The sequence below is a fragment of the Megascapheus bottae genome, chromosome 11 (genome assembly GCF_031878675.1).
Source record: "Megascapheus bottae isolate mThoBot1 chromosome 11, mThoBot2.hap1, whole genome shotgun sequence".
Taxonomy (NCBI): domain Eukaryota; kingdom Metazoa; phylum Chordata; class Mammalia; order Rodentia; family Geomyidae; genus Megascapheus; species Megascapheus bottae.
Window position 1 is genome coordinate 52,402,739 of NC_143519.1, and position 27,307 is coordinate 52,430,045.

General features: G+C 39.9%; 1 protein-coding gene across 4 annotated transcripts in view; it reads right to left on the bottom strand.

The window, feature by feature from the left end:
* The window catches only part of Dclk1 (doublecortin like kinase 1), a 330,559-nt gene that overhangs the window by 89,992 nt on the left and 213,260 nt on the right, over positions 1 to 27,307 (bottom strand). For all 4 annotated transcript variants that reach the window (XM_090342259.1, XM_090342260.1, XM_090342261.1 and 1 more), the window contains exon 5: positions 8,364 to 8,480. In XM_090342259.1, coding sequence (XP_090198385.1) covers positions 8,364 to 8,480 — 117 coding nt within the window. The remainder of the gene's footprint in view (positions 1 to 8,363; positions 8,481 to 27,307) is intronic.

The following is a 27,307-nucleotide window of genomic DNA, read 5'->3' on the forward strand; positions in this document are numbered from 1 at the left end:
AGCTTCTCAACAAATAATTCATTTACAACCAAATGTTTGTGGATACAATCTGCCTGCTGGTTGAGATTAATCTAGCAGTGTTGGAAATCTATTCAGATCCCTCCTGTTGACCAGCCCCTGAAAGAATCTGCAAAGCCTAAAAATGGTTCTGGACACCCAGAAATCACCGTACACCTTATTGTTGAATTGTGGTGGGGATAAATAATTTTCCAACATAAATAATAAATAACTCACTAGAACCACTTCCTTCTATCCAGTTCTGATTCCTTTGTTGCTATCTTGTCTGTGCCCATTTTCCCTCAAGTTTATATTCCTTTGTGACACTTTGAATGAGAAATGCTTAACCTGAGAGTTGATAACTCTGAGATATCATGATGTATCTGGCTACACATCTAGCTACCAAAGGGCTAAGGGTACAATCTGACTTTAGGATCCATACTAACTATTCTCAACTTTGTCATCACTTGAGCCCGCCAGGGCTTTACTACAGTGTTCCTTTCTATAGTTCAGTTACTTGACATGAGGTGCTGTGTGAAAATACTGAATATACAGAACACTACATAGATTGTAAGGCTTAAATAAGTTATTGTGGTCAATTTGACAGTTGTTCTGTTTTGTTATTAGTAGTACTTAATTTCTTAAAGTACATAGTTTATAAACTAAATATTTTTAAGGTACATAGGAAAATGCTAACTCACATAACTCACATAGAATGTTCCCCATGGATAAGGAGAGACTGCAATACATTGGTAACATCAGAACACCAAATAATACTCCTCAGGTGTCTGGCTCTGCCTTTTCTTCCAATATTTCAGACTGTTGATAAAATTCTTTTAGCCCCTATCCCTAAGAAATAATCTGAAATCTCCTAAAACATGCTAGAGTTTGAAAATTCTTGGGTGAATTGTGATAATTTACAGCCCCTTTTAAATGACTCTAAACTCATGGATGTTAATTGTATGGTCCTTTTTATGGATGCAAAGAGTTTCTTCTCTTCATGATTGTATAATCTCAAAACTCTCAGATACCGTGGAGCTAAAGTTTTTTAAGTGTCTCAAACTGGTTTTGAAACCTGGAGGCAAGACTATCTAATTAAGAGGAGAACTACTGCTGTTTTTAATTCAATAAATATTTTATTGTGTTCCTGCTACAACTGGACAAGGTGCTAAATCCAGTAGACTTAAGAACAAAATGCATGGAAGATTTGTCAAAATCCATCTACATTCTACTCATATTGTACTATGTGTACCACTAGAAATTAAAGTGAAAATGTACTGGGAAAAATTGAACTTAGAATTGAAAGAATGACATTGCCCCATTTGTTAGGAAATGGAAAAACTTAGAAAAAATCATATTAAGAGAAGTAAGCCAGACTCAAAGGAACATAGGCTCAATGGTTTCCCTCATTTGTCATAATCAGTAGAAACCTTGGGCTCTCCTAGCAGAGATTTGCAATAAAACAAAACCTAGATATATAAGGCCATACAGTATGACGCTAAATGAAAGGACCTCTAGGATATAGAAACAAAAGCCATATCCTGAGTGATTGTTGTCCTTAATGTACTATGTTATCTCTCATGTCTTTTCCTGTCCCTTGGTTATCTCATATTGTTACAGTATTTTACCTTGTTATCTGATATATTGGATATATTTGTATTTGGTTATTTGAAATTGGATAGGGAAGGGGGGAAAACAAGATGAGGGGTGGGGGAGGGGGGAGGGAAATGGGGACCAAGACATGAGAAAGGGTATCAATGTATGTGAAGTAATGCACCTTCTGTCTGGCGAATATAATGTAACCATTCTATTAATTACAATAAAAATATATGAAAAAGAAGAATTGAAATAGAATGCTTCTAAGGTAAGGAAAACAATGAGACTTGTAAGATACAGTTAGTAGTAGGTGACTTGCTATTTCTGTGGAGGAGCCAGGTATGGAGAGGTGAATAGCCAGTCATGACATTTGACTATTTGAAACTACAAGTGCTTCTTGAAAGAGAAGATCAGAGCTTAGAGGTGATTTCTGTCTCGGGGCCATTCAGTTCTTTACATGAGATCAGAAAATCTGTGCACTTTTGATCTGTCTTTTCTTTCTCTGGACACACAGATTTAAAAGCTGATATCAAACACAGTTATGAAGAGAAGATAAAAAGATAACATAAAATCACAATTGACTTTCTCTGAAGTATCTCTGAACTCTGCTGAAAGCTACTCCAGACTTTAAACTCAGTTGACATTCTCTATGACCATTGATTAGAGCATTCCTTCTGTTCTGACCTGCTCAAGGATCAAACACCCAAAATACTTGCTACAAAGCCTTGGATACACTTAAATATGTTTAGGGTGAAGAGAAATAAGATACAAACATCTCTACTTGACCCTCTTTCCTACTGATTATAAAGATTTTTACAATATTTGTATTTATAATTTTGCTCTCTATTGAAACATAATCTAATTAGATGACATTACCAACATTCTACCAGAGTCAAATAAAAAAAAACAAGAAGAAATAGAAAAAAGCTAGAAAATGTTACATGGGGATGCATTATGTTATAATGAAAATATTTAAATATATTTCTTTTTTTGCCTGTCCTGGAGCTTGAACTCAGGGCCTGGGTGTTTTCTCTGAGCTATTGTGCTTAAGGCTAGCATTCTACCATTTGGCCACAGCTCCACTTCCAAGGTTTTGGTGGTTAATTGCAGATGAAGGTCTCACTTTTATGCCCAGGCTGGCTTTGAACCATTATCCTAAAATCTCACCCTCATTACAGGCATGAGTCACCAGCGCCTGGCCCCAGATTAATTTCTTTCTTTTTTTTGCCAGTCTTGGGGCTTAAACTCAGGGCCTGAACACCATCCTTGGGCTTTCCTCAAGGCTAGTGCTCTACCACCTGAGCCACAGCAACACTTGTAGCTTTTTTATGTATGTGATACTGAGGAATCGAACCTGGGTCTTCTTGCATGCTAGGCAATCACTAGGCCAAACTCCCAGTCCCCAAAATTAATTTCAGAATAAGAAGTTTTATCTTCTAACAAACAGAATTTCTCTCCAAAAATTGTTTTAATTTTATTTCTCATCTTAGGTAATATGTTTAATTAATCAAACCAAATGTATAAACTGCAACTAACTGCTATAACAAAATATCCTGGCTTTCTTTTCCTCTTCTTTAAATTGTAACAAAGATCATAAAACCTTTTCAATGTGCCATGCACCGGTGGCACAATCCTATAATCCTAGCTACTCAGAAGACTGAGAACTGAATATCATGGTTCAAAGCCAACCTGGGTAGGAAAGTACCTGAGACTCTTATCTTCAATAAACTACCAAAAAAGCCAAAAGCAGAGCTGTGAATCAAATGGGAAGAACACTAGAGCAATAGAAGCCCAGGGACAATATCCAGGCCCTGAGCTCCAATTCTGGGACTGGCAAAAATAATCTTTGGAATAAAATTAACCTTTCTGTTTCTCTGTCTTCTTTTAGCATATTGATGCTCGTTTATCTCTGAGATGGAGGAGGGAATATGGCTCAGGGTATACCCATCTGTAGGTTCACAGGGTGGTGATTTAGGCATGTTGCTGAGGGTCCTGGCTCCCTGTCTTCGATGCCCTCTCATTTTCAGGATGACCACTGCCCCAAATCACTTTCTCCAGTCTTTGTCCATTCTTGGCCACTTCATTGAGAAGAAAACAAAGGAAGAAAGAAAATGGCACATGGAGCCAAAATAAAAAAGAAAAGATATGGCTTTGTTTGGGGACGCGTTTTTTTCCTAATGTTAGAATAGGACCTCGATAAGGTGAAGCTTTGTTTTTTTCTCTGAAGGGAAGGGGACGAGGAAGGAACAGTGAACAGGGAGAGAGGAAAAGACAAAAGGGACATGTCTGTGAATTTGGTTTTTAAATGAATATTTACACAGAAAAGCCCTTATCCTCAAAAGTCTACACCATCAATATAGCTCCGAGTATGCCTCAGTTTACTCATGTGTTCAACATTTACCTAGTAGTTACCATGAACTTGAAGTATCATTGTATGTTTTGAACTATGGCTCTGAGACCATAACACCTAATAGGGCAATATCTTGTGTCACCTGTGGACATGGAGCCCCATCAATTGCCCAGGCATGGCAGAGCTGAAGAGGAGCCTCAAGAGTGAGGTGACAAAAGAATGTTTTGCCAAGATTTACTAGGCAGAGTAGGTACATGAACTTTTCAACAGCGGAAATGACAGAGGAAGGTAGCTTAGGCCAAGTAAGTACTGGAAACCAAAGTATAATCTGGAACAGCTAAATCATGATCAGGGGAAATCACACAGTTGCATTATTCTCACAGTGAATAATGGTAGCAAATGGGACACAATCATACAGGAAAGATATTCGAAGTAAGGCACAGAGGCAGAGAGGCCAGTCAGCAGGTGCTGTCTAAGGCCATGTGGTGTGGTGGCCACCTAGAGGGAAAGGGAATATGGTGGTTTTGTGAGAGAACAAACACAAGGAGTCAGTATGAGTGAGAGCACAACACAAGGAGTCAATGTGCAGGAAAAATCTGGGCTGAGAACACAAAGCCCCTCTGACCCCCACACAGCCAATTGTTTGGGACAGTCTCACTTCAAGCTCAGCCTAAGAGCTAGGGCAGCCCCAGATTAGGTCATGTACACTGCACACAAGTCAGGCCTCACTGAAATGGCTGATCCTCAGCCTAGCTCCTCAGGGGTGTCCTCATGGCACCATGAATGATCTCCTTTCAGGTACTACTCGCCATCTTGGCAACTCCAGATTCTGCTCCTCTGATTCCATCATGGCTTTCACAGTTCTCAGGCCTCCTCTGATCTTCTTCCTACCCATGATCCTTAGGGTTTTCCATGTTCATCGTGGTAAACTCTCTCTGGCACTTGGCACAGGCCAGGCAGCTGACATTTCTATGATTTAACTCACTTACTATATGCGAGGGCCTCTCAAATATACAGAGTCAGTTCTAAAAAATCTCACAATTACTGATTTTCTTGGTGTATTATTTATGCCAGTACTGGGGCTTGAACTCTGGGACTGAGCACTATCCTTGGGCTTCTTCGTCAAGGCTAGCACTCTGCCACCTGAGCCACAGCACCACTTCCTCGGTATGCGGTACCGAGGAATCGAACCTAGGTCTTGGTGCATGCCAGGCAAGCACTTTACCACCAGACCAAACTCCCGGCCTTGTATTTTGTTTTAATAGTCCTCTTGGGGATCTAAAAGAGAAAAGTTGCTCCATAAAGTGTAGAAAGCTAATCTACACTGAAGCTAAAGATTAATAGCTAGCAATGTGCCTTTGAAGGTATTTGAGAGAAATCAAAAGAATTTGACAAATTGGTCTAGTGAGCTGATTAAAATTCTCTTCCATTCTCCAGCTTTGATTCTTGTCTTATCTGCATATTACATAAAATATTTTATGTAACTATAGGGAAGTAAAAATGGAATAGCACAAAGGAAAAGACTTTGAGGTTTCTGAGGGTCTCATGCAAGTTTTATTCCCAAGGCTAATGGGGTAGTGCATTCCTTGTGGTAGATGTTGTTTACTAAAGTAATGGCTTTCCTTCAATACAGGTACCAAGTGGGCAACTGTTCTTTGGACCACAAGCTTCTGTAAATCAAGAAATTGGATAGCTCATGATTGAATTGTTGTTTATAAGGTACGCATGGTGAGTGGGTGGGTGGCTTGCCTTGGCTTTGAAAGAGATTCTGAGTCGAGGATGTATCCCTGTGAGAAGAAATAGGGTCTGAATGTACATGGGAATAAAATCTGTAGGAAAAATCCCCAAGTTCTAAGGAATCCAAGAAAGGGTCAAAAATGGGAAATGTCTACATTTTGGGAGAATGGCAGTAATGAAACTGCAAGATAGAAAAGATGATTTTCTAATACCGTTCATCTCAAAAGAAATACAAAGCTAAACTAAACTTTTAATCAGTCTTTCTTGAAAACAAATCAGTGCCTATTGTGTTTTCATTTTTGGAGATGTTTTGTTATAAGTTTTCTGGGTACTAAAGAAATTTACTTAAAGGAATTTCACTTTTAAATTATACATTTTGCAAGACATCTGTTCCAAAGACATCTGCATAATGATTCAAGCTATATTATATATTTGTACATTCTTGTTATTTTAAGAAGCATCTAAAAGCAATTTTCTTTCTTTATTTTTCTTTCTTTCTTTCTTTCTTTCTTTCTTTCTTTCTTTCTTTCCTTCTTTCCTTCCTTCCTTCTGTTATTTTGACACTAATGGGGTTTGAATTCAAGGCCTCATACTTGCCAGACAGGCTTGCTACCACTTGGAAAACCTAACACATTTTTTTATGTCCTTTGGGACATAGTGTCTCTATGCCAGGGCCCTGAACTTTGATCCTCTTAAGCTTCCCTGCATCAGCATAACAAGTGTGTACCATTGTGCCTAAACACTGATTGAGACAAAATCTCACACATTTCCTTTGCCTTTATTTTTTGTCTAGGCTAGCCTCAAACCACAATCTCCCCTCCCTACCCATCCCCTCCCAACACCTTACCTTGATAATCACCTCCCAAGTAGCTAGGACTACAGATTTGAGCCACCAGGTCAGCTCCATTTTTCCAATTTCATACTTCACTAAATGTCTCAGCATGCAATTATTTAAGAGCTTGATGTTCTTTGTCTGTGTTATTGGGTTTCTGATTTCTTTTACTTCTGGCTTTTGGGGCCCTCTCTGTAATGGATACTAATAATAATTCCACAGGTAGGTGACTTATGTTACCTCTAAGTCACTTAGGAGGCTTTGCCTGATCTGTTTCTTTGAGTAAGGATTCTTTGCTTTAATCTCTACATCATTAATTCCTAGCAAATACTTGACACTGGCAGGCCCACAACAGTCACATCTGAGTGCTAATTAACATTTTGCAGTAGTAAATCACTGTCAATTCCTCAGTTTCGAATAAGAGGAATGGATAAGGGACATAGGAAATTTATTGGGGATATCCCTTGTTCTAGTTCTAATGCTGACCTACATAGGAAAATTTCTGTTCCCTGCTAGCATATATCATGGTGTTTGAGCAAATTGTGGTAGGACTAATCTTGAGGCTATGATGCTAATATTTTTCTTTTTTGTTTGGTCGTGGAGCTTGAACTTTGGGCCAGGGCATTGTCCCTGAACTCTTCAGCTCAAGGCTACCACCCCATGCCTCGAGGCACAGCATCACTTCCAGTTTTTCCAGTGGTTTATTGGAGATAAAAGTCTACAGTCTTTAGTGCCTGGGCTGGCTTTGAACCACAATCCTCAGATCTCAGCCTCCTGAATAGCTAGGATTACACATGTGAGCCACCATGCCTGGCTAGCTGCTGCTAATATTTTCTAATGATGTATGTTGTAGCCTTAATCCAGAGGCCAGACTAGCTTTTTTTCTGGAGATCAAAAGTCTTGTAAATGGCACAGTTGCTTAAGCCTACAATTTCACCTACTTTAGGAGCTGGAGATCAAGTAATGCACCAATGCTCAGTCCAATTTGGAGCGCTTTAAATTTTTATTCTTTTATATGCTGTTCAGCAGGATTACACTACAGACTCAAAGAAGGCCTCTATATAAATCCTAAAATCTTTGTATTTTCAGAGAGCCTCTATCTTCATGAAATCAAGAGACAATTACTTCCTAGTTTGTATAATTTGATGATCCCCACTGAACAGTTGGTACCATTCAATAATTAATCACCTTCCACAGAGAAACAGATTTTATACACTTGAGGCCAGAAAAATGGCACCTTGGTAACTGACTCATATCAGTTTTAAGATCAAAAAAAGGTAAATCTAGACCTGAAACTGTCATTCTGAGAATGTACAGATCACTCCAACCCCAGCCCCTGCCCACTCCTGTCCTTGTCTATTGCAAAAAAATGGACCTTTTACACCCTCTAGGCCTCACTGCTTTTAACTCCTGAGCCAGGAAAGGAAACTGGGGCCAGAGTCGTAACTGTGTTAAGCACCAGTTGAACCTAAACAAATTGACAACCGTACACTGCATCTCGATAAGATGAATGCCTTAAACTTGACTTCTACTCTCTGGGAGACTAACTTTCATGATACAAGCAAAAATCATAGATGGAAGGCTTCCATTTGTGGGCTGATTTGGGTTTCTTGACTCTTGCTAAGTAAATTTTTTCCAAGCTTGAAGTTTTTGGGGTTTTTTTTCCTTTCTTTCTTACAGCCAATATGCTAGACTCCGGTAAATCTGTTCAACCACTCCAAGATGTTCTAAAATTATAAACCGGAATCATCGTCGGCTTGCAAACCTCACACTCTCTACTCAGCCTGCATTAAAAAAAAACCCAACCCCCCCAAACCCTGGGCATTTCTTCAGGATCACTGGCTGGTTTACCTGAGCTGGTAGAGGCCGGGGATTTGCTGCGCCGGGAAGGCCCTGGACTCTTGGTGGTGCTCCTGCGGGATGATGAAGCTATTTTGGTGTAAGAAGTGGACTTCACCACACGACATTCTGCAGAAACAAGAGGAACCATACATTAGGATCCAGGGACAACACACACCAGCTTGCCATGAACGCCCAGTATGCCAGGAATAGAAACACATCTATTTCCATAGTCCATCTTCAGTTGCACCTACTTCCTGCCTGCCCAGTACTCTGTGGTGACCATGGAAACAGAAGAACAAAGATGGAGAGCAGGGTGGGCTTCTTAGAAACTTAAAGTCAATGACAGGTGAAGTCTCCTCTCTTCCTTTCTTTATAATACTACTGTGGAGCAGCTAGAATGATAGGCTGGTGGAAGCGTGCTTTCACTGGCCTTCTCTTTACCTTCTTAAATTATGTGTGTATGTGTATTATTTTTAGGATACATTGTTCTTTCTCCCCCCCATCCCAAAAAATGTGAGAAGAAAGTCAACTTTCTGAAACAAGAAATGGAACAGACTAGGTCAAAATGTATTGCCCAAGGAATCTTGCAGAAATGATTGTAAGCCTTGATGATGCAAGTAATGATACATTTATTCATACTATTGGACCATACTGTTGGCTCACCCCTGTCATTCGAGCTACTGAGGAGTCTGAGACCAGAGGGCCCACAGATTGAAGCCAGCCCAAGCAAGAAATTCTGTGAGACTCTGATCTCTAATTAGCAACAACAACAAGCTAGAAACAGAGATGTAGCTCAAGTAGCAGAGCATCAGCCTTTAGTGAAAAAGCAAAGAGACAACGTCCAGGCACTGAGTTATCCTATGACAAGGAAATATCGACAGTGCACAAAATCACTAGAACACTTGTGCTGTGTCTATAAAACCATCTTGACCTAAGGAAGAGAACAAACTTTATCTTCTGCTAGGGTTTCCAGTGTTCCTATTCATTAAATTCAGCACTTAACATCACAAATAGCAAAGTACTGTGTGTTTCAGTCTTACTGAGATGCACAGATCAGTCATGATGTGCAAATCCATACATCTTGTTCTGAGGAAACCACATTTCATAATTAGAAAATAGATGCCTTTAATGCAAATTGGTTTAGCATAGCTAAAATGGCATTAAGGGTCATATTAAGGACACTGGAAATAACTCATGATCAAATGCTAATTTCTCATGAGGCGAGTATACACAATTCATAAATTTTTCTACTTTTTTGTATATTGAAACAACACTAGGAACCATCAGAACATACTGATCTCTTACTAGTCCTTTTCACACTAGAATATCTGTGAGCATGATCCCCTTTTAACACTAAAACACTGTAATTTAATTCAACTGATGTTGGGGGCTGTGGTACTAATGGCTCATAGCCGTGATCCTAGCTACTTGGGAGGCTGAGATTTAAGGATGGTAGTTTGAAGCCACTCAGGAAGAAAAGTCCTTGAAAGTTATCTGCAATTAACCAAAAGGTAGGAGAGGCACTATTGCTCAAGTGGCAGAGCACTAAATTTAAGCAAAAAAGCAAACAAAACACATACACATACACACAAACACACAATTAACCAGATTCCTCTTTCCACTGGACATATAGCTTGCTTTCAGTATTTCACTGCTATAATTGTCCAATAATATCATGTGAATGAGAATGCAGGTATTTTTCTCCAGATAGATTAATTTTTCTTGTTTAAAATGAAATTTCTATATGTAGCTTCTTAAAAACTGACCCAGGTGACTTTCTCTAGAGCATGAAGCCATTTTCCTGGCCCTCCTGTGAAAGTAAAAAATTATTTTTCCAAGAAGTCTTTTTCCTTCAAATTTCTAATCAAATGTAAGGCTTAAACACTTGTAGTATGAAATTGGTTGGTGGCTTGTAGTATTATGTTTTTTCCCTCAGCTACCTACTAGCCATTTCCTTGCAATTTCTTTTACAATTATGTATTCATATCTTTCCTCATTTGCAGTTAATGTTGCTTTTTTCTTATTAGTTTGTAAGAATGTGTTCCTGATTCAAAAATATATCCCTTTGTTTATCATGTTATACATATCTTATCTTTGTAGGTAGTTGCTGAAATAGGTTAACCTTTGCACTAGGCATTCTTTTAAGTATTATAGTTTAAATCAAAGTATACTATGTTAACATTTCCATTTTACAGTTTAAACATCTTATCCTTTGATTACAAAGAATTCACCACTCCAGATAAGGCCAATGTGTAATTTCTTCTCCATTTATGCAATTTAAAAGTTTAAAATACATTTCTTTCCTTTACCTACTGTAGTAGATATTGTTTGGTTTAATAAAAGACTAGGATTTTATATGTGATATAAATATTACCAGACTAGAAATAGGAAATATTGCATATCAAAGAGTTTGATATTGAACTGAGATAAAGCAAAGAGGGGACACTTTCATGAAAACAGAAAAGAGAAAAAGGTAGAGAAGGGAGGGGAAGAAAAAAGGAGGAGGAAGAGAAAGAGGAAGAGGAATGTTTGAAATTCTACTTCTCTTTCTTTTTCATGGCTAAAAACAGAGAGAAGTGAATCAGGCTACTACTGAGTATGACAGTTAATCCTTATTGTCAACTTGACCGGTTGACAAATACCCAGGAGAACAGTAAGACACATCTCTAGAAATAAATCTTATGATTCTTCCAGAGATGACCAGAACCCTAGCACTTTGACCTAATGAATGAATAAATCCCTTGATGACTTCCTAATATAATAACATTAAAGTGAGATGGTGAAAGGTAAGCTATGGACCTAACTAAAGGTGGGACTGTGTTGTGCCATGGTCTCTTCTTCTCCACCAGGCCCACCAGCCATATCAGACCAACATCTCAGAAATGTGCGTCAAAAAAAAAAATCTTGCATCTGTACACTGGTGGCTCACCCCTGTAATCCTAGCTCCTAGCTGGCTGAGGTCTAAGGACTACAGTGTGAAGCTAGCTAGGGCAAGAGAGCTTGTGAGATTCTTATCTATCAAAAAGCTAGAAATACCAAAAAGCTTAAGTGGTAGAGGGGAAAAATGCTTAAGGGTATAGCCCAAGTCCTGAGTTCAAGTCCTAGAACTGTTACACACACACACACACACACACACACACACACACACACACGCACAGAAAATACTTCTTTCACTTAAATTATTTGTCAGGCATTCTGTGACAATGATGAGAAAAGTAATTAAGAAACTGAGTCTAGTCAGTATTTTCCTAATAAATTGGGTTTCCATTATCAATTCTGATCTGACCAGGAATTATGGGAAGTTGATTTCATTTTGAGAAGGAAGAAAAAAGAAAAGGAAAAAAAAGGGAGGGGCAGAATCATTTAGGCATGTCAGCAAAAATTAAGACAGGAATAACTCAGAAAATAGCATTTACAGCAGAAAAGATATGATCAGAAACACCAGAACCATTTACATGAGTTCATAGAGATTCTTTGTGGACAAAGCAGAGCTCTGGACCGTGTGAGGAGGATCTCAAACTTTATGAGTCTATCCTCATAACTGACAGCACATTCTGGACTTTGTCCTAGATTTGTGCCTAGCCTTTTGGCAGGATTTTAATGATCCATCTGGCTTGCCATGTTGTGGTGGGCTCATGAGCATGCTTCCACCAAGTGCATGCTGTATCCCAGGCACTGAGAGCTGTAGGTAGTATGAAGAACAAAGTTGGAACTTGGAACCTGGCACACAGAGCCTTTGTTTTGAGGTTTTGCTAATTTTTATTTCAAAAGATTCATATTTAAAAAAAGAAGATGGCTAGTTCAACCAATTATTTTTTCAATAACAATACATTTTCTCATCCCAAATCAAAATGAAGATTAGGACAAGGGCAGGATAACCCAGGCTTTTTGACTCCGGTCACGGAGGCCACATAAATTTTTAAAACATCATAGTTTTGAAATCTCAGTCTCTAGTTAGCCAGAATGAATAGTCAAAATAGAAAGCTCCCAGATGGTATACAAAGTTCACCACAGGACTGGAGAGACACAATAAGAATGAAGATGTTGATTTTAGGGTTTGTCTTGTGCTGTTGGCTACAGTACAAGAATCACTAGTTAGGGCTCTAAACTACCAGCCAGAGCTCTAGGCTAGCATAACAAACCAGTCTCACCCCACTAAGCTGACATTTTTCCAGATACTAGAAAGGTACTAGTTATTTTTGTCAAGTGCAACAGTCTTCTTAGAGAAAATTTTTTTATTTCTGGATATTTTTTAAGGCCTTGGAAAAAATTTCTGGCTCATGCCATAGCTTGAGCGTCCATAGCTTCCACTGCTTATTTTAAATTCACCTCTTGCCATGCTAATAACCAATCAAAATTATTCATTTATTACTCTGCCTCCCTCCACTCTTACTCTATCAAGTACTAAGGAGAAGTTGAGTTATTTTAAAGTAGGTAACAGCTGCTCAATGAATACTGGCTTGGTTTTCTATGGGTTCTGTTAGCACTTGTGTAAAGTCAGTTTTCTCTGAGAAGGAAACTGAATCTCAGAGAGGCTTAGAACCTAAATCTCTGTACTTCTGAGATGCCTATTCACTCCTGTATCTGATAGTATGGCCTAATTTTGCTGTACCATCGTGAACACAGCCTAGGAAATTTCTATTGATGCCCATGGCTGGGAGCAGGTAGATCTTAAGAAAGACAGTAAACAATGAGCTATCAATATTCATATCTCCTCCCAGGATCAAAATACACATGTTAAGGCATTTTGTGATATTGAAGTATAAATCAAATCAAGCTCTCTGTCTCCCTGTCTTTCTTTGTCTCTCTCTCTCTCTCTGCCTGTTTCTCTGCCTCTGTCTCCCTCTGTCTTTGTCTTTTTGTCTCTCTGTCTCTGTCTTTGTCTCTCTCTGTGTCTCTGTGTCTCTGTGTCTCTCTCTGTCTCTCTCTGTCTCTGTCTCTGTCTCTCTCTGTCTCTCTCTCTCTCTCTCTCTCTCTCTCTCTCTCTCTCTTTCTCTCTCTCTCTTTCACTTGCTGGCTTACTGAGACATATACACCTATCTTTTCAATTAAAGTTCAGACTTGAAGCATTTCAATGAATTTAAATGGTTACTCTACTTTGTCATGTTGAAAAATTCAGTGAGAAAAGCAAATATTGAATGACTTACAAAACAATGCCAAAATGTGTCAGCTTAAAACCACAATTTAGAAACATTGGGAACAATATAACCTATGTGTCCAGTAAACACAAAAACCTTGTTTTTTTCTTTCCACAAAGCTATATATCACTGACTTTGGGGGGCAGTCACTTCTTCATTCCATTGGACACACAGTATATTGAGCTGTTCTCTAAGGAGAGGGAGAATGCCTATCCTTTGGTTGTAGAGATACTAAGCAAGGCACAAACCCCCTTTTAGGGAGAATGATACTGAGATTGATGAAAGGATAAAAGGGTGATACTGAAGAACTGTAGTAAAACTTTTGGAAGAGCTAGCCAGACCTGAGAGTTAAGATCACAGTCTACCAGGGCTTTAGTTCTAGGATCCTTCTGACATTTATACTAAAACTGTGAATACTGTGAATGCTCAAACCTCTTATATGAAAATTCATAGTTTATTGTTTTTTCTTTTTACGTACCAGTCCTAGGGCTTGAACTCAGGGTCTGAGCACTGTCCGTGGGCTTTCCTCAAAGCTAGCCCTCTACCACTTGAACCACAGCACCACTTCCGGCTTTTCCTATATGTGGTACCAAGGAATGGAACCCAGGGCTTCATACATGCTAGGCAAGCACTCTACCACTAGGCTATGCTCCTGGCCTAGTTTAGTTGTTTATTGTTTTTCCCAACCTTGTGTTTTTGCTTAGCTTTTTGGCTTAAGACTGGCACGCTACCACTTAAGCCACATTTCCATTTCTGGCTTTTTGCTGATTAAGTGGTGAAAAGAGTCTCACAGACATTTCTGCCTGGCCTGGCTTTGAACTTTCAGCTCTCAGCCTCCTGAATCACTAGGATTGCAGGGGTACATTGGCATAGTGAATAGTATGCCCAGCTGAAATGGAGTAGTATGTACCTAGCATCTATACATACAGCTTCCTGTGTACATTGAGTCAGTTCTAGATTGCTTGCCATCTCTAAAACAATGGAAGGACTAGGCAAATAGAAGTTGGTGGAATTACTGAGAGGTGATAAACGATGAGGGCACCAACTTCATCCATGTGTTAAATCAATAATGAGGTCACACCAAATGGCTATTAGATATTGGAGCCTGGTTGGAGTAAATGGGTGAGTAAGGGCTTTCCTTTGAAGGATACATCTTGCCATCTTGCCTTAGCCCTTTCTTGTCTGTCTCCTGGTCTGCTGGTCTGCTGGTCTGCCTGCCTATCTGCCTGCCTGCCCCCCCACCTCTTCCTCTCTCCTTCCTGGCTTGAGATGGAAACAGTGTTTTCCACTACAGACCACATGTTCTTCCAACAATGTTCCATCCTTGTCAAAGGCTCAAACCAATGAATAACTCTTCCCTATCTTGGATTGAATTTTCTGGTACTGTGAGCCAAATTAAACCTTTTCTCTTTTGTGTCTTATGTATTCATTTATAGCAACTTAAAGCTGATTAATACCTATAGGAAATCCGATCAAACCAAGGTTCCTTGGTGACTGAACCTTCTGTAACAAGTAGAGCAAGCAAGCAGGGCTTGATTAAATCTCTACTTTGGCAAGTTTCTACATACCTCATGGTTGGAGGTAAACCTTCATAGGGTTTGTACTGACACTAGGTTCACAGACATCTTGAGGATTTAGTAAGGGAGAAGCGAAGGATGTTTCCCATTTTCAGTCGGGACACTCAAGAAATGGGCATTCTATAAGGAATAGCTTTAGAGACAACCCAGATGGTGAGATATAGGGCGTTCTGGAACGTATTCTTTGGCCCAGTTCCCAGTGGCATGAGAACTTCCACTTAGGCAGAACCTCCATTTACTTAGAAGCAGTTGGTATGTAGGATGAAGTGCTATAGAAAATTCTGAGGAATAGAAATAATTACAGAACTGCACCGCAGGCACCCACGGCTCACCTGAGAGCACAGCAGGGTCATGATTCTCAGAGGGACACTTGTACGTTTTGGAGATTCTTGAGAGAAAGCAAGGACTACTTAGTGTCTAGAATAATTTGTTGGTATGCTGCATACTGATTAGGGCACACTCTTTAAGTAAGGAATGTTTGTATTCTTGTAATTTCTTTTTAAAAAAATCAGCCAGAATAAGGCTGGAGGCCTATGGTTCACACCTGTTATCTTAGCTAAGCAGGAGTCCAAGAACTGAGAATCCTAGTGGCAAGCCAGCCTGAGTAAGAAAGTCTATGAGATTCGGATCTCCAGTTAACCAGCAAAAATCTGGAATGGAGTGGCAAAGCATCAGGCTTGAGCAGATAAAGGTAAGAGTGTGAGGCTCTGGGTTCAAACCCCAGTCCCAGCACAAAAATAAGGCCTCAAGTTAGAGGTCTCAGCTTATCTCTACTCTATGTTTAATTGATGCAAATCATTACAATAATTCAAGTCTACCTTACTAGGGTAGAGAAATTATAGCCCTTGCATTGTATAAATGTATAAAGCCCATTAAATCATTTGGTACCTGGGAAAGATAGTCTTCTTGACTGCCTGCACTGGTAATTTTGTATGACCCTTGAATGATATTACAAATATCAAAATGGCTCTTGGGAAGAAAAAAAAATTCTCATGTCTTCCCATTCTAGAAGAGTTTTAAGAGCAGTTTATCCTTTGTGCTTTCTGCCCTCGCGCAAGCACAAAGACAAAGCTCCTTTCATTTGGCAAAAGTGCAAAGCCTCTGAATAGCATAATATTCCTCTCCGCTGCTATATGCAAAGAAGCCAGGAAGCACATCCAGTTCTAGAGTAGATAAAAATGGCACAAGCTCAATGAGGAAAAGAAAAAAAACCTGGCAGTTCTAGTTCACTGACTTCCCCAAATGTTGCCTCGAATAGTCTCTGAGGATGAAGAACCCTCCAGAACATCAGGATTATCAACAGTTACCAACTCAAAATGCTTCCAGATCTGTGTTCTCTCCCTGCTCTGAAAAGTTGTCCCACTCTCTTTGAGCCCCTCCCATGTCTGGAGAATCATTTATCCCCTGCATTAGAGCTTTCAGCCATCTCGTTTAACCTCCAGCATTCTGTGTGGATGAGTGGGACAGAGCTATTGTGATTGTAATTGATGAACTAATGCTTTCTTCCTTGGGAATACAATGAAATTTTCTTTTATTAGAGCATTGCCACAGATGCAGGCTCCTCTCAAGAAGCACCAGGGTGCATCTTCTCAGCAGCATGCGCTCAGAAGGACTGAGGCCTATCCTGTGTTTCTGCTCCTTCTGGAGTCCCCCTTCTGAGAGCTTTGGAACAAATGCTGCTTTCCCAGGTGCCCTATTCAACATGTCTGGGATGAAAGCAATTAAGACGGAGACATTGTTAAAAAGTATAGATCAAGAAACATAAGATTTGAGCTGGAAACCTGTGATTCCCACCTGTCAGCTACTCAAGGGATTGTGATCTGAGGATCATGGTTCAAAGCTAGCCTAGGCAGGAAAGCCTATGAGATTCATATCTCTAATCACCTAGGAACCAGAAGTGGAGTGATGGCTCAAGTGATAAAGAGTGCCAGCCTGGACCACAATAGTTCAAGGATGGTGCCCAGGTCCTGAGTTTCAAGCTTCTGTACTGTCACATAATAAGATGAAAAGAAACACAAGGTTTGGAGCAGATTAAATTAGAGACAAAGACATCTGTTGGAATGGTTCAATAGGAGATTCTAAAGAGTGCCTTCTAAAAATGTAGACACGTGTCTCAAGTAGCACCTGGACTAGCCCAGCACAGCTTTCAGAACGCCAGCTAAGCACTCCAGCTGGCGCCCATGTGCTCCCCACCCTGCATGGCTCCTGAGGCCCTGGCTGAGAGCTCATCCATTATGTAACATCTGTAGACGGCTGTATGGTGCTGGCATTTGCTGTATTAACATCTCAAGAGTTACTACTCCATCCTACTATTTTTGTTTGCATGAGTGATTCTCCTTTCCAATGGTTTTTCTTTTTCCTTTTCCCTAATAGTCAAGTGAGAGAAAAGGTCATTTCTTCTGTGTCATAGTCCAGAGCTGTCTTGTGGTCATGAGGGGGAAGAAAGACAGCTTTGCTCCAGGAAATTATCTGCTATTTCTGGTTCCTCCTGTCTTATATCTCTCACCCCTACATATTCTTACCCACAAGGTCTAGTTGGCCATGTGTGAGTTTCAGCTCTGGAAGAGAGGAGAACATGAAGAAGGAGAGTCTCCAGATCAAGAAAAGCTGCCTGGATGTTCTCACAAGGAATGAGACCTGTCTATGCTTCTGTTCCCATTGGTGTCCCCATCACAACTGTCTGTGAACTTTGAAAGAAGTGTTGCTCCCCTGAACTCCCTCTCCAATATGTCCTGGATATAACCATCAAGACTAACACGTTCTAAAAGTATTATACATATATATATGGAGAGAGAGAGAGAGAAAGACTGGAGCAGACTGGGTTAGAAGAAAAGGCATTTGTTTCCTGACACTGAGAATTTTCTAATGCTCTTCCCATAGTCCTACCATACACACACACACACACACACACATACACACACACACACACACACACGCACAGTGACTATTTCTAGTAGACACTGAGGATGGTGGAGCCCATTTGGGGCCTCAAACCACCACATATCAGAAAGTCCTTCCTTCTGATGGCCATAAATGTCTGCATACATTGCCAATCTCTCAGTGGAGAACTATCTCCTACAGCTGGAAACCACTGGCGGATGAAAGGAATCCGGCTGTTTCCTAATGAAACCCTTAAGAAGTTCTTGGTTGTGCTAATGAAGCGATCACCATCTTCTAGTTTGGGTCCCTAAACAATGCGTTTCACACATTCATGCTGGAGGTTTAGCCACCACGAGTTGACATTTTGTGAATCTTTAATGAGTCCACTGCAGTACAGGTGATGCAATTGGCAATATTGAAGGTCTTGGTCACAACTGGGTAGATACCCATGCTTAATTGATCTGAAGGCATGGAACCTTTAGGGGTGATGCCACCAGACTTCTATAATGGCCTTTTTGAAATGAATCTCAAAACGGTGATTCTGAGCTATTCTCACCAGGAGCAAGGAATTCTCACGTAGGAGACTCTGTTCTAATGTATGCAGGTGTGGGGATTTGTAACCAGACTCATTAAGCCTGACAGCATTTCTGGAATCAGTGCCACCAGGTGTTTATTAGCTGATTTGAGATCGGTATCCCACCTTTCTGAAGTGTTCCCAGTAAATTTTCTTTCTCATAAGAACCCAACATTATCAGCAGTAATTATGCCCCAGAAAGGAGTCTCTTTTCCCTCATTGTCTTCTACTACTTTATTAATGGATGAGGCTTCACTAAGAGTTTTGTCCATCTTTTTAAACACACAGCAGTCACTAAAATTGGGAAATCCCAACTGCATAGTTTTGAATTTCTTCTCATGAAAACTATATGCATCTTCAGTGAAAGGTTTGAATGAATCAGAGATGCTGGGTGGGTCTTCACCCCAGTGTCAGGACTTACACATCAGTAGTTTCAAGTGCAATGTCTTCTTGCATTCACTGAAAGTCTGATCATGTTGAGAGACTGAATATTCAGACAGATAATACTTGATTTTTATATATGTATATTGTGTATATGTACATATGCATGTATTTACATATACATGCATCAGTATATATGTACATGTTTATACACATCTATCAATGTATATATACATATCAATATATTAATATACCAATGAATATACATGTAAATGTATATTCAAACATGTATGTGTATATGCTATGCATATATGTATGTATGTATGTATCTATCTATCTATCTATCTACATATTCATACACACACACATAGGAACTCTGACAGCCTACAGCAGCCTGTCCATAAAACCATTCCTAGGGAGACAGGACATTAGAAGTTCATTATAGCAGTCAGAATGCTATACCTTTGCCAAGCACTGTTGATTATTCAGGATGTTGAGATCTGAGCACTATGGTTCAAAGACAGCCTAGGCAGGAAAGTTCATAGGACACTTATCTCCAATTGAGCATCAAAAATCCAGAGATGGAGCTGTGGTCCAAATGGTAGAATACTAGCTTTGAGCACAAAATCTCTGAGACAGGGCCCACGCCCTGAGTTCAAGCACCAGAGCTAGCACAAAAAGAAAGGAAAAGAAGGGGAGAGGGGAAGGGAGGGGAGGGGAATGAACGGGAGGGGAGGGGAAGGAAGGAAGCTGTTCCTTAGTACCAGTCCAGGAAGCCATGCAGCAGCCCCCTTCCCATAGCATTCAACCTCAGATAGCCAAGGACTAATTAATAACTGAGAGCTCCCCTCATTTCTGTCCTCATCTCCAACTTGAGCTCAACTAGAAAAATCCTCTAGAATGCCTCACTGCTGCTGGACAGCTTTCCTGCAGCTTCCCTATACTGAAGGCCTTCATCAGGCACTCCAGACTTCCCTTTCGCCCACTACGAAGCTTCCCTGATCCTCTGCCTGTCTCTGAGTCTCTGCCAAAATACAGATGGTGGTGGCTAACTCTTTGCTATATTGAGCACAGAATAAATAGCCTTAGTTTTTCTCACTTGCTCGTTCTTCATTTATTTCCACAATGCACACGGCTCTCCCACAGCTATGACGGGTTCTGAAGTTAGCAATGGTGATTACCATGACAATTAGCATGGCTCAGAAAAATTTCTCTTTCTCATACGTTGGATTTCTGTTCACCTTGGAGCTCAGCACAGGATCTCTCCTGGCTTGACTTCAAGACCTGGGACAGTTATCATTTCTTCATCTGATGGGAACTGAAGTAGCTAGTTTGACTTAAGCGCTTGTTATAGGAGTGCGCTTACTTGTATCTATTGGAATCATGGTAATAGTCCAACAGTCCACAAAGAAGAGGAGGCTGCCTGAGGACAGAGCAGCTGAGCGTCACAAGCTCCATACTTACCCCAGGCCTCCATCCAAGCACAGATTCCTGCATGATGACTCATGCCATCTGAATCTCTCTCTCTCTCTCTCTCTCTCTCTCTCTCTCTCTCTCTCTCTCTCTCTCTCTCTCTCTCTCTTTCTGTCTCTTTTATCAAAGTGTCTGTATCTGTTCCCTGTGGTTTCTACAATAATGCTCATATACCTGGTTGCTTTAGATGACTGAAATATAATTGCTCACAGGTCTAAAGGCTCAGAGTCTGCAATTAAGGTAAGTACAGATACACAGTTCCTACACAGGCTCTCCAGGGAAAACAGTTTTTCTTATTTATTTTAGTTTTTGGTGATTCCTGTATTCTTTACTCTTTCATCACATCATTGAAGTCTCTGCCACCATCTTTACATGGACTGGTCTCATGTAGATTTGCAATGGCATATGAAGCCCACATGAATAATACAAGGTAATCTCATCTCAAGATACTCAACTTGCTTGATTAGAGCTCTAAAGGACCTTTTTCCTAAGTAAGGTGACATTTGCAAGTTATCATCTCTCAGTGCTTATAATTTCATCTACAACAGGGTGTGTGTATGTGTGACACAGCTTTGCTATCATCATTTTTCTTCCACATCAAATTTTCAAAAACAACAGCGACCTTTCATCCTGAGACCCAGCTGAATGTAGAATTTAGAAAATAAGCTGTCCTATTCACTGACCACTTACGACCACCAAGTTTTTCTTAGCTACAGGATGGTTACGAGCTAAAAGGCAGCTAAGAACTACAGAATCAATAAAGGACTCGGGAACTGAGAGCTAGAAAATGAAGAGGGATACAATCGCTAGAGATACAAAAAGGAAACAAAGGACACAACCATAACAAAAGGGCATGAAGTATGAGCAGAAATCTAATTTAATAGCTATCACCTTGGCTTCTTTATGCCTGACTTATTCCCCCTTGCACAGAGAAAAGGACAGTGTACACATGAGTCCCATGACCTCAAAACTCTAGTACAGGCTCAAGAGGATCAGAGGTCACAGGTTAGGAAGGGCTCTCTAGTGAGGGTGAGTGGTAGAGTTTCTGGTGATATACGCTGATGAGAGTTGTGAGTGCCTTGAGTGTGGTTTACAAACATAAGTACTGTTTTTTAATTATCCTATCAGTTTTGGATGAGTTGATGTCCTGGACTCGATGGTGCTAAAAAAAAATTCTCTCTAGCACCTTGCAGTGCAGTGTGACCTATAAATCAACAGCCTCAGAATTGCCTGGGGATTCGGGCAATTTCTAGTTTCATTTCAAATGCAATTAATTCAGAATATGCATTGTTGTCACACCAGTCACACTGATGAATCATACCCGTAATACTACTCAGGAAGATGAGATCTGAAGATCACAGTTCAAAGCCAGCCTGAGCAGGAAAAGTCCATACGACTCTCATCTCCTATTAACCACCCCAAATCCACCCAAAATCCTGAAGTAGAGCTGTGGTTCAAGTGGCAGAGTACTAGCCTTGAGCAAAGAAGCTTAGGGAGACCCTGAGTTCGAGCCCCATTACCGGCACATATAAGAAAATAAATTTTTATCAACATTTTGGTGCTTCACATTCATATTAAATCTGGAAAAGAAATGCTTTAGTACTAAAGAGGGGGGCCTTAAGTCAGTGATTAATAAATATTAGAATAAAAATGATCTGTGAAAGTAAAACAACTGATTCCTAGGCTTAGTTTTCAGGGATTGTCATCTAAGTAGGCCAGGCATTGGATTTTAACCAAGTCGATTATGATTCTAGTAGTCAGGTAATAGTTTGAGAAACAGGGGTATAGATAGCAATAAAGAGAATACACAGGTTGGCTAGTTGTAGGTGTTTGTGCCAATAATCTCAGCTAACCAGGAGTCAGAGACACAAGGATCATTAGTTCAAGGCCAGCCTTGGCAAAAGTAGCAACACAATCCTATCTCAAGAAAAATAAATAAAACAAGAGGTCTGGGATGTAGCTGAAAAGGCAAGCATTTTCCAGAGATACTATGATAGTGAAGATTTAGCAATGTGTGTTTCTGAACACATTTAACTCTGAAATTAGAGTTTTAGGAAAACTACTTCGCTGGCAGAGACATTCTCAAGGAAAGTTCTAGGGGATACTTAGGAGGACGCTGTGTGAGGTGGGCCTGTGCTGTTCAGTATCATGAGGTCAATTAGAAAATGACTAGAATGCAACCTAGACAAGAAAGTTCATGAGAACTTACCTCCTTTAAACTACTCATTGAGCCAAACGTGGAAGTGTGGTTCAAAAGTGGAACTATGGTTCAAATGGTGGTGCACTAGCCTTGAGCTTGAGAAAAAGAAGCTCAGGAACACTACCCAGACTCCCCCATCCCCACAAAAAAATAGATCTAGACTCTTGGTGGGAAGAGGAGTTTCCAGAACAGATTATAGCCAAATGTGGGTCTCTCATATCTATAATCCTTTCTACTATGTTGACTGAGATACAAAGCATTATGGTCTGAAGCTAGCCTGGGGAGAAAGATCTGCTAGATTCCATCTCCAACTAAGCAACAAAATGCTAGGCTGAAGGCCTGGTTCAAATAGTAAAGCACCAGCCATAAGAAAGCAAGTGCATCAAACGACCCTGAGTTTAAAAATTAATACTGGTGCATTCATGTGTACACACACACACACACACACACACACACACACACACACACACACACAAGGAAAAGATGGGGAGGGAGGGCTTGGATGAATCATTGTTTGAAGAGAAGTCAGTCTGGCCATACTGTAAGAAAGGACCTCCCAACTTGAGTCCAGGGAGTCCATATAACTTAGTGGTTATTGCTTTGAGATTGTTGTTATATCTCAAGGAGGAGAAGCATAAATTCAATTGAGAAGCCAAGAACAAAACTCTAAATATAAGAACAACAATAACCATTGAGACTGTTGTGCAGAAATAAGTAATCCAACTGTGATAAATGACAAGCTGAAGGGACATGGTTATAAAGGGGTTGATATACTGAGCAAAGTGCCATTGGGTCAGAATTTAATGTAACTTCAAAGAATGAGGACAATCAAAGAGGATGATGAACTCACTGTTGTAAGGGACACACAATACAAATGTGTGTGTGTGTTTGGCAAAAGGCAAAAAAATGAGGGATTGTATTCTGCATACTCTACCGGTGATTTATAAATTCATCTTCCTTCTGTTTATAATTCAGATTGCAGGTTGGTGGTTTCATGATGTGGTTTCAGAGCTTTACAATGTAAGACCAATGATAAAGTCGTAATTGTATGGTTTGCAGAAGTAACGAGTTAGAAGTATTTTGTGGTTATCTACCGTAAACAATTCGTATGAAGCTAGTATAGGGGTTTGTACATAAAACAATAGCACTACCTCAAAGAAAGAATTAAAATTATAGCAGAATTTTCCCTTAGGCTCCAGTAAAAGCTAACTAATAAAAGCTCAATCTTAAGAGGACTTGCATTTCCTTTCACAGGGATACTGAAAAGCATGTCAGCTGTTCAGGTTTTCCTGCAGAGGTTTATGCATTATTTTAAGTGTGGGCAGGCAATTGAATGAATGACCTCTTGGAATATTGCAGAAGTACATACTCCAAAGAAACATTAGTACCAGACAAGGAAAATCTCTTTTTCTAGAAGCATTCTGAGACTGGCACCAGAGACCTCCACTTAGAGAAATTAAATTAAGTGCGCGTGTAAATTCGTTTTCTGCGAATCACTTATGCCAATGAGTTTCTAGGGTACTCTTTGAAGAAAGCAGCATGAGTGAATTCAAGAAGTCAGGATGAAATAAATCCTTTCCTTTATTTCATAACTCAGTGCAGGAAGCAGCCAACACCCACATGTTGGGACAGCTCTTGCAGAGTCTGTGGGTAATTTTCCTTAGTCTTGTCTTGCTCCAGAGGAAAGCAGGCAGCGAGTTAGATTCTTTCATGTAAAGATTAAGTAGGGTAAAATAAAGACACAGAGCCTGACAGGTTTAAGGAGCAATATATTTCTGGGAAGAACACTTCTCAGATCATACAGTAGATTCTAAGCTTCTCTGTGATTTTCTCCCTTCTTTGCGCTTCAAGTGGGAAGTAAATTGTGTTTTCACCTGGGAAGAGATTCTCTTCAGTGGCAGCTTTCATTGCAATTGGAAAGAGACAATATTCCTGAGTTTCTTATTTTTTCCAGCAGAAGGACAGTTAGTCTCCATAGACAAATTCTCCTGGCCACACATGGCAATTTTAGAAGTAGACATACTGGTTGATGGTTCTCCAGGTGGTGGGAAGGGTGGAGGGATACTGCAGGTGATCCAGTGCCCTTGGTCACTGGGAGGAAGTGAAGGAATAGTACACAGGTAGGTACACAGGAATGATATATATCTGAAAATGGCTGAACTAAGTAGAAATATGTATTCCTGGTGAATGAATGACTCAGTCTTAGGCTAGACTTGCCCATTGAAGAGCTCAGATGAGAATAGAGCAGAATGGCTAAGCCAATTCACCATCGGGTAATGTATTAGCTTTGTCTTTGAGATCCATTGTTGATCTTCTCACTGGATACCCAGCCCCCAAATCCATTGACTCACTAATCCTTTATGGTGTGTGTCCTTGCTTCCACTCTAAGTCCCTTTCAAGAGGTTTTGACTGTGTGGGGGAAGAGTAAGAATAAACAAGGAGAAAAGTTCTGTGACGTTCTGGTAGGAGGAGAGAGGTGGTAGTTTTAGGACAGAGTTTTGAACTCAGGGCCTGGGTACGGTTCTTTAGTTTTTTCAGTTCAAAGTTGGCCCTCTACTACTTCAGCTAAACTCTGTTTATAGCTTTTTGCTGGTTAATTGGAGATGAGACTCCAAATAACCAGACTTTCCCACACAGTCTAGTTTTGAACTATCCTTGCATCTCTGCCTCCTGAGTAGCTGTGATTATAGGAGGAAGCTGCCAACGTCTGGGCAAGATACTAGTTTTTTAAAAAACACAATTCCAAATTTCTTATTCTGTGAAAACTCAAAGAAAAAATTGCCTTTGATCTCATGACACTATTTAATCATTGATGCCATATGGTCAGCTATTTTGTTTTTACAATTCTGAAAAAAAGGTCTCACTGTGTATTCCAGGCTGGCCTCCAACTGGCAAATCTTCCTTTGTCAGCCTCTCATTTGCTGAGATTAAGCTATATTTTTAAGGACAGCATTGCTATATCAACAAAAATATAAGACTTCAGAAAAAAGTATAAACCCTTACATATATAGAATATAACATTATGGGATACATTTGAAAACAATCTCCTCTTTGTAGGAGAGTCTCCCAACTTAAGAAGACATCTAAAAAGTAACTAATTCTTGATGGGTAATTCAATGTATCTTACTCTGAAAACATAGTACTTCCCTTTGTTACTTTTGTCCAAAGAGTAGTATTTATTATCCTGTGTCTCCTGTTTACCTCTTATTATTTGACATTCCTTGTAATAAGAATCACCCTTCCTATCAACTCCCTAATAAAAAGCTTAGTTGTGCAGTTTAATTTTAAGGACTCCTTTCATGAGTCATTTATCCATCTCCCTTACTATTCCAAATGACAGACCTTAAATTATATCTCTGGGTACATGTAATTAATCTTTAGTTCGAAGTGAAGAAAAGAAGAAAATGATTAGACACCTCTAAAGCCTTTTTTGTATCTATTTCATTAGGAAAAAAGTAGACTGAGTTGAAAACTTGATTTATCACTCTTAAATCTCCTTGAAGATTACCTTTACAAAGGGTGGGTAGGTGGGTGTTAAATGTGGCTTGAAATGAAATCCTCTAGCAGCACTTATGTAAGTCCTTGGTTCTTGCATTTCAAGACTAATAAATATTGTAGTTATATGAAGGCAGCCATTGAAAGGACAGTACAGTATACAGAATTGTGTTCTTTCAAGGAAAAGAGTTTAGTGAGAAGCCTAGTGGCCACTATGCATCCTGAAATCAGAAAATATCCAACTTGCATTTGGTCATCATGCATCAAACAAAGGAGTCCTCACTGCAATCCACAAACCAATTATCTCTGGCAAAATGATTCACAAAATGCATTCGGTAGATACCTTCTCTTTGTGGTTTGGCTTTATCACCTTCAAATATTTTCCACATAAATTACAATTGTATGTAAACACGTTTTACTGATCCTCAAGGCCTGCGAGGTGCCTTTAGGCTTCTTTGATCAAGGCAAGTACTCTATCACTTAAGTCACAGTGCCACTTCCAACTATTTCTGAGTACACCATTGGAGATGAGATTCTCATGGACTTTCTTGTTGGGGCTGGCTTGGAAGCATGATCCTCAGATCTCATCCTGAGTAGCTAGGATTAAAGGTGTGAGCCAACTGCCTGGCTGTAAATTTGTAGTTTTATGGCAAATGTGACTATTTTCAAAACATGGAGAGTAAAGTGTCAAACCGTGTTCAAAGACGATTTTACAAGGAGATGAGTACATCATTTTCCAATGCTATCAGCAAAGATACATTTAAATAATTTTTTATAGCATGGGTGCTATACTGGAGCTTTTTTGCTCAAGGCTGGCACTGTACCACTTGCCTCACAGCTTCACTTCTGGTTTGGGGGGATTAAATTGGAGATAAGAATCTTATGGACTTTCCTGCCCAGGCTGGCTTCAAACCACAATCCTTAGATCTTAGCCTGCTGAGCAGCTAGGCTTACAAGCACGAGCCATCAGTCCCCAGCTGGTACATGATTTTACCTGATAAAAATGAAAGAAACCTAAAACATCATTCACATCAAGAGGGAAGTCATGCAATAACATAGCCCTTAGCGGTAACAGTATTGCATTGAGAGCCAATGGGCCCCTTTTAGGAAACGTTCATGGGTACATTCATAAAACATTTTACCCATAACTTTCTACCGCCTCTTGAAAAATAATCTATGAAAAAGTTTCCCAATAAATTTATATTGTTTTTGTAAAGATGATCCTATCCTAAAAA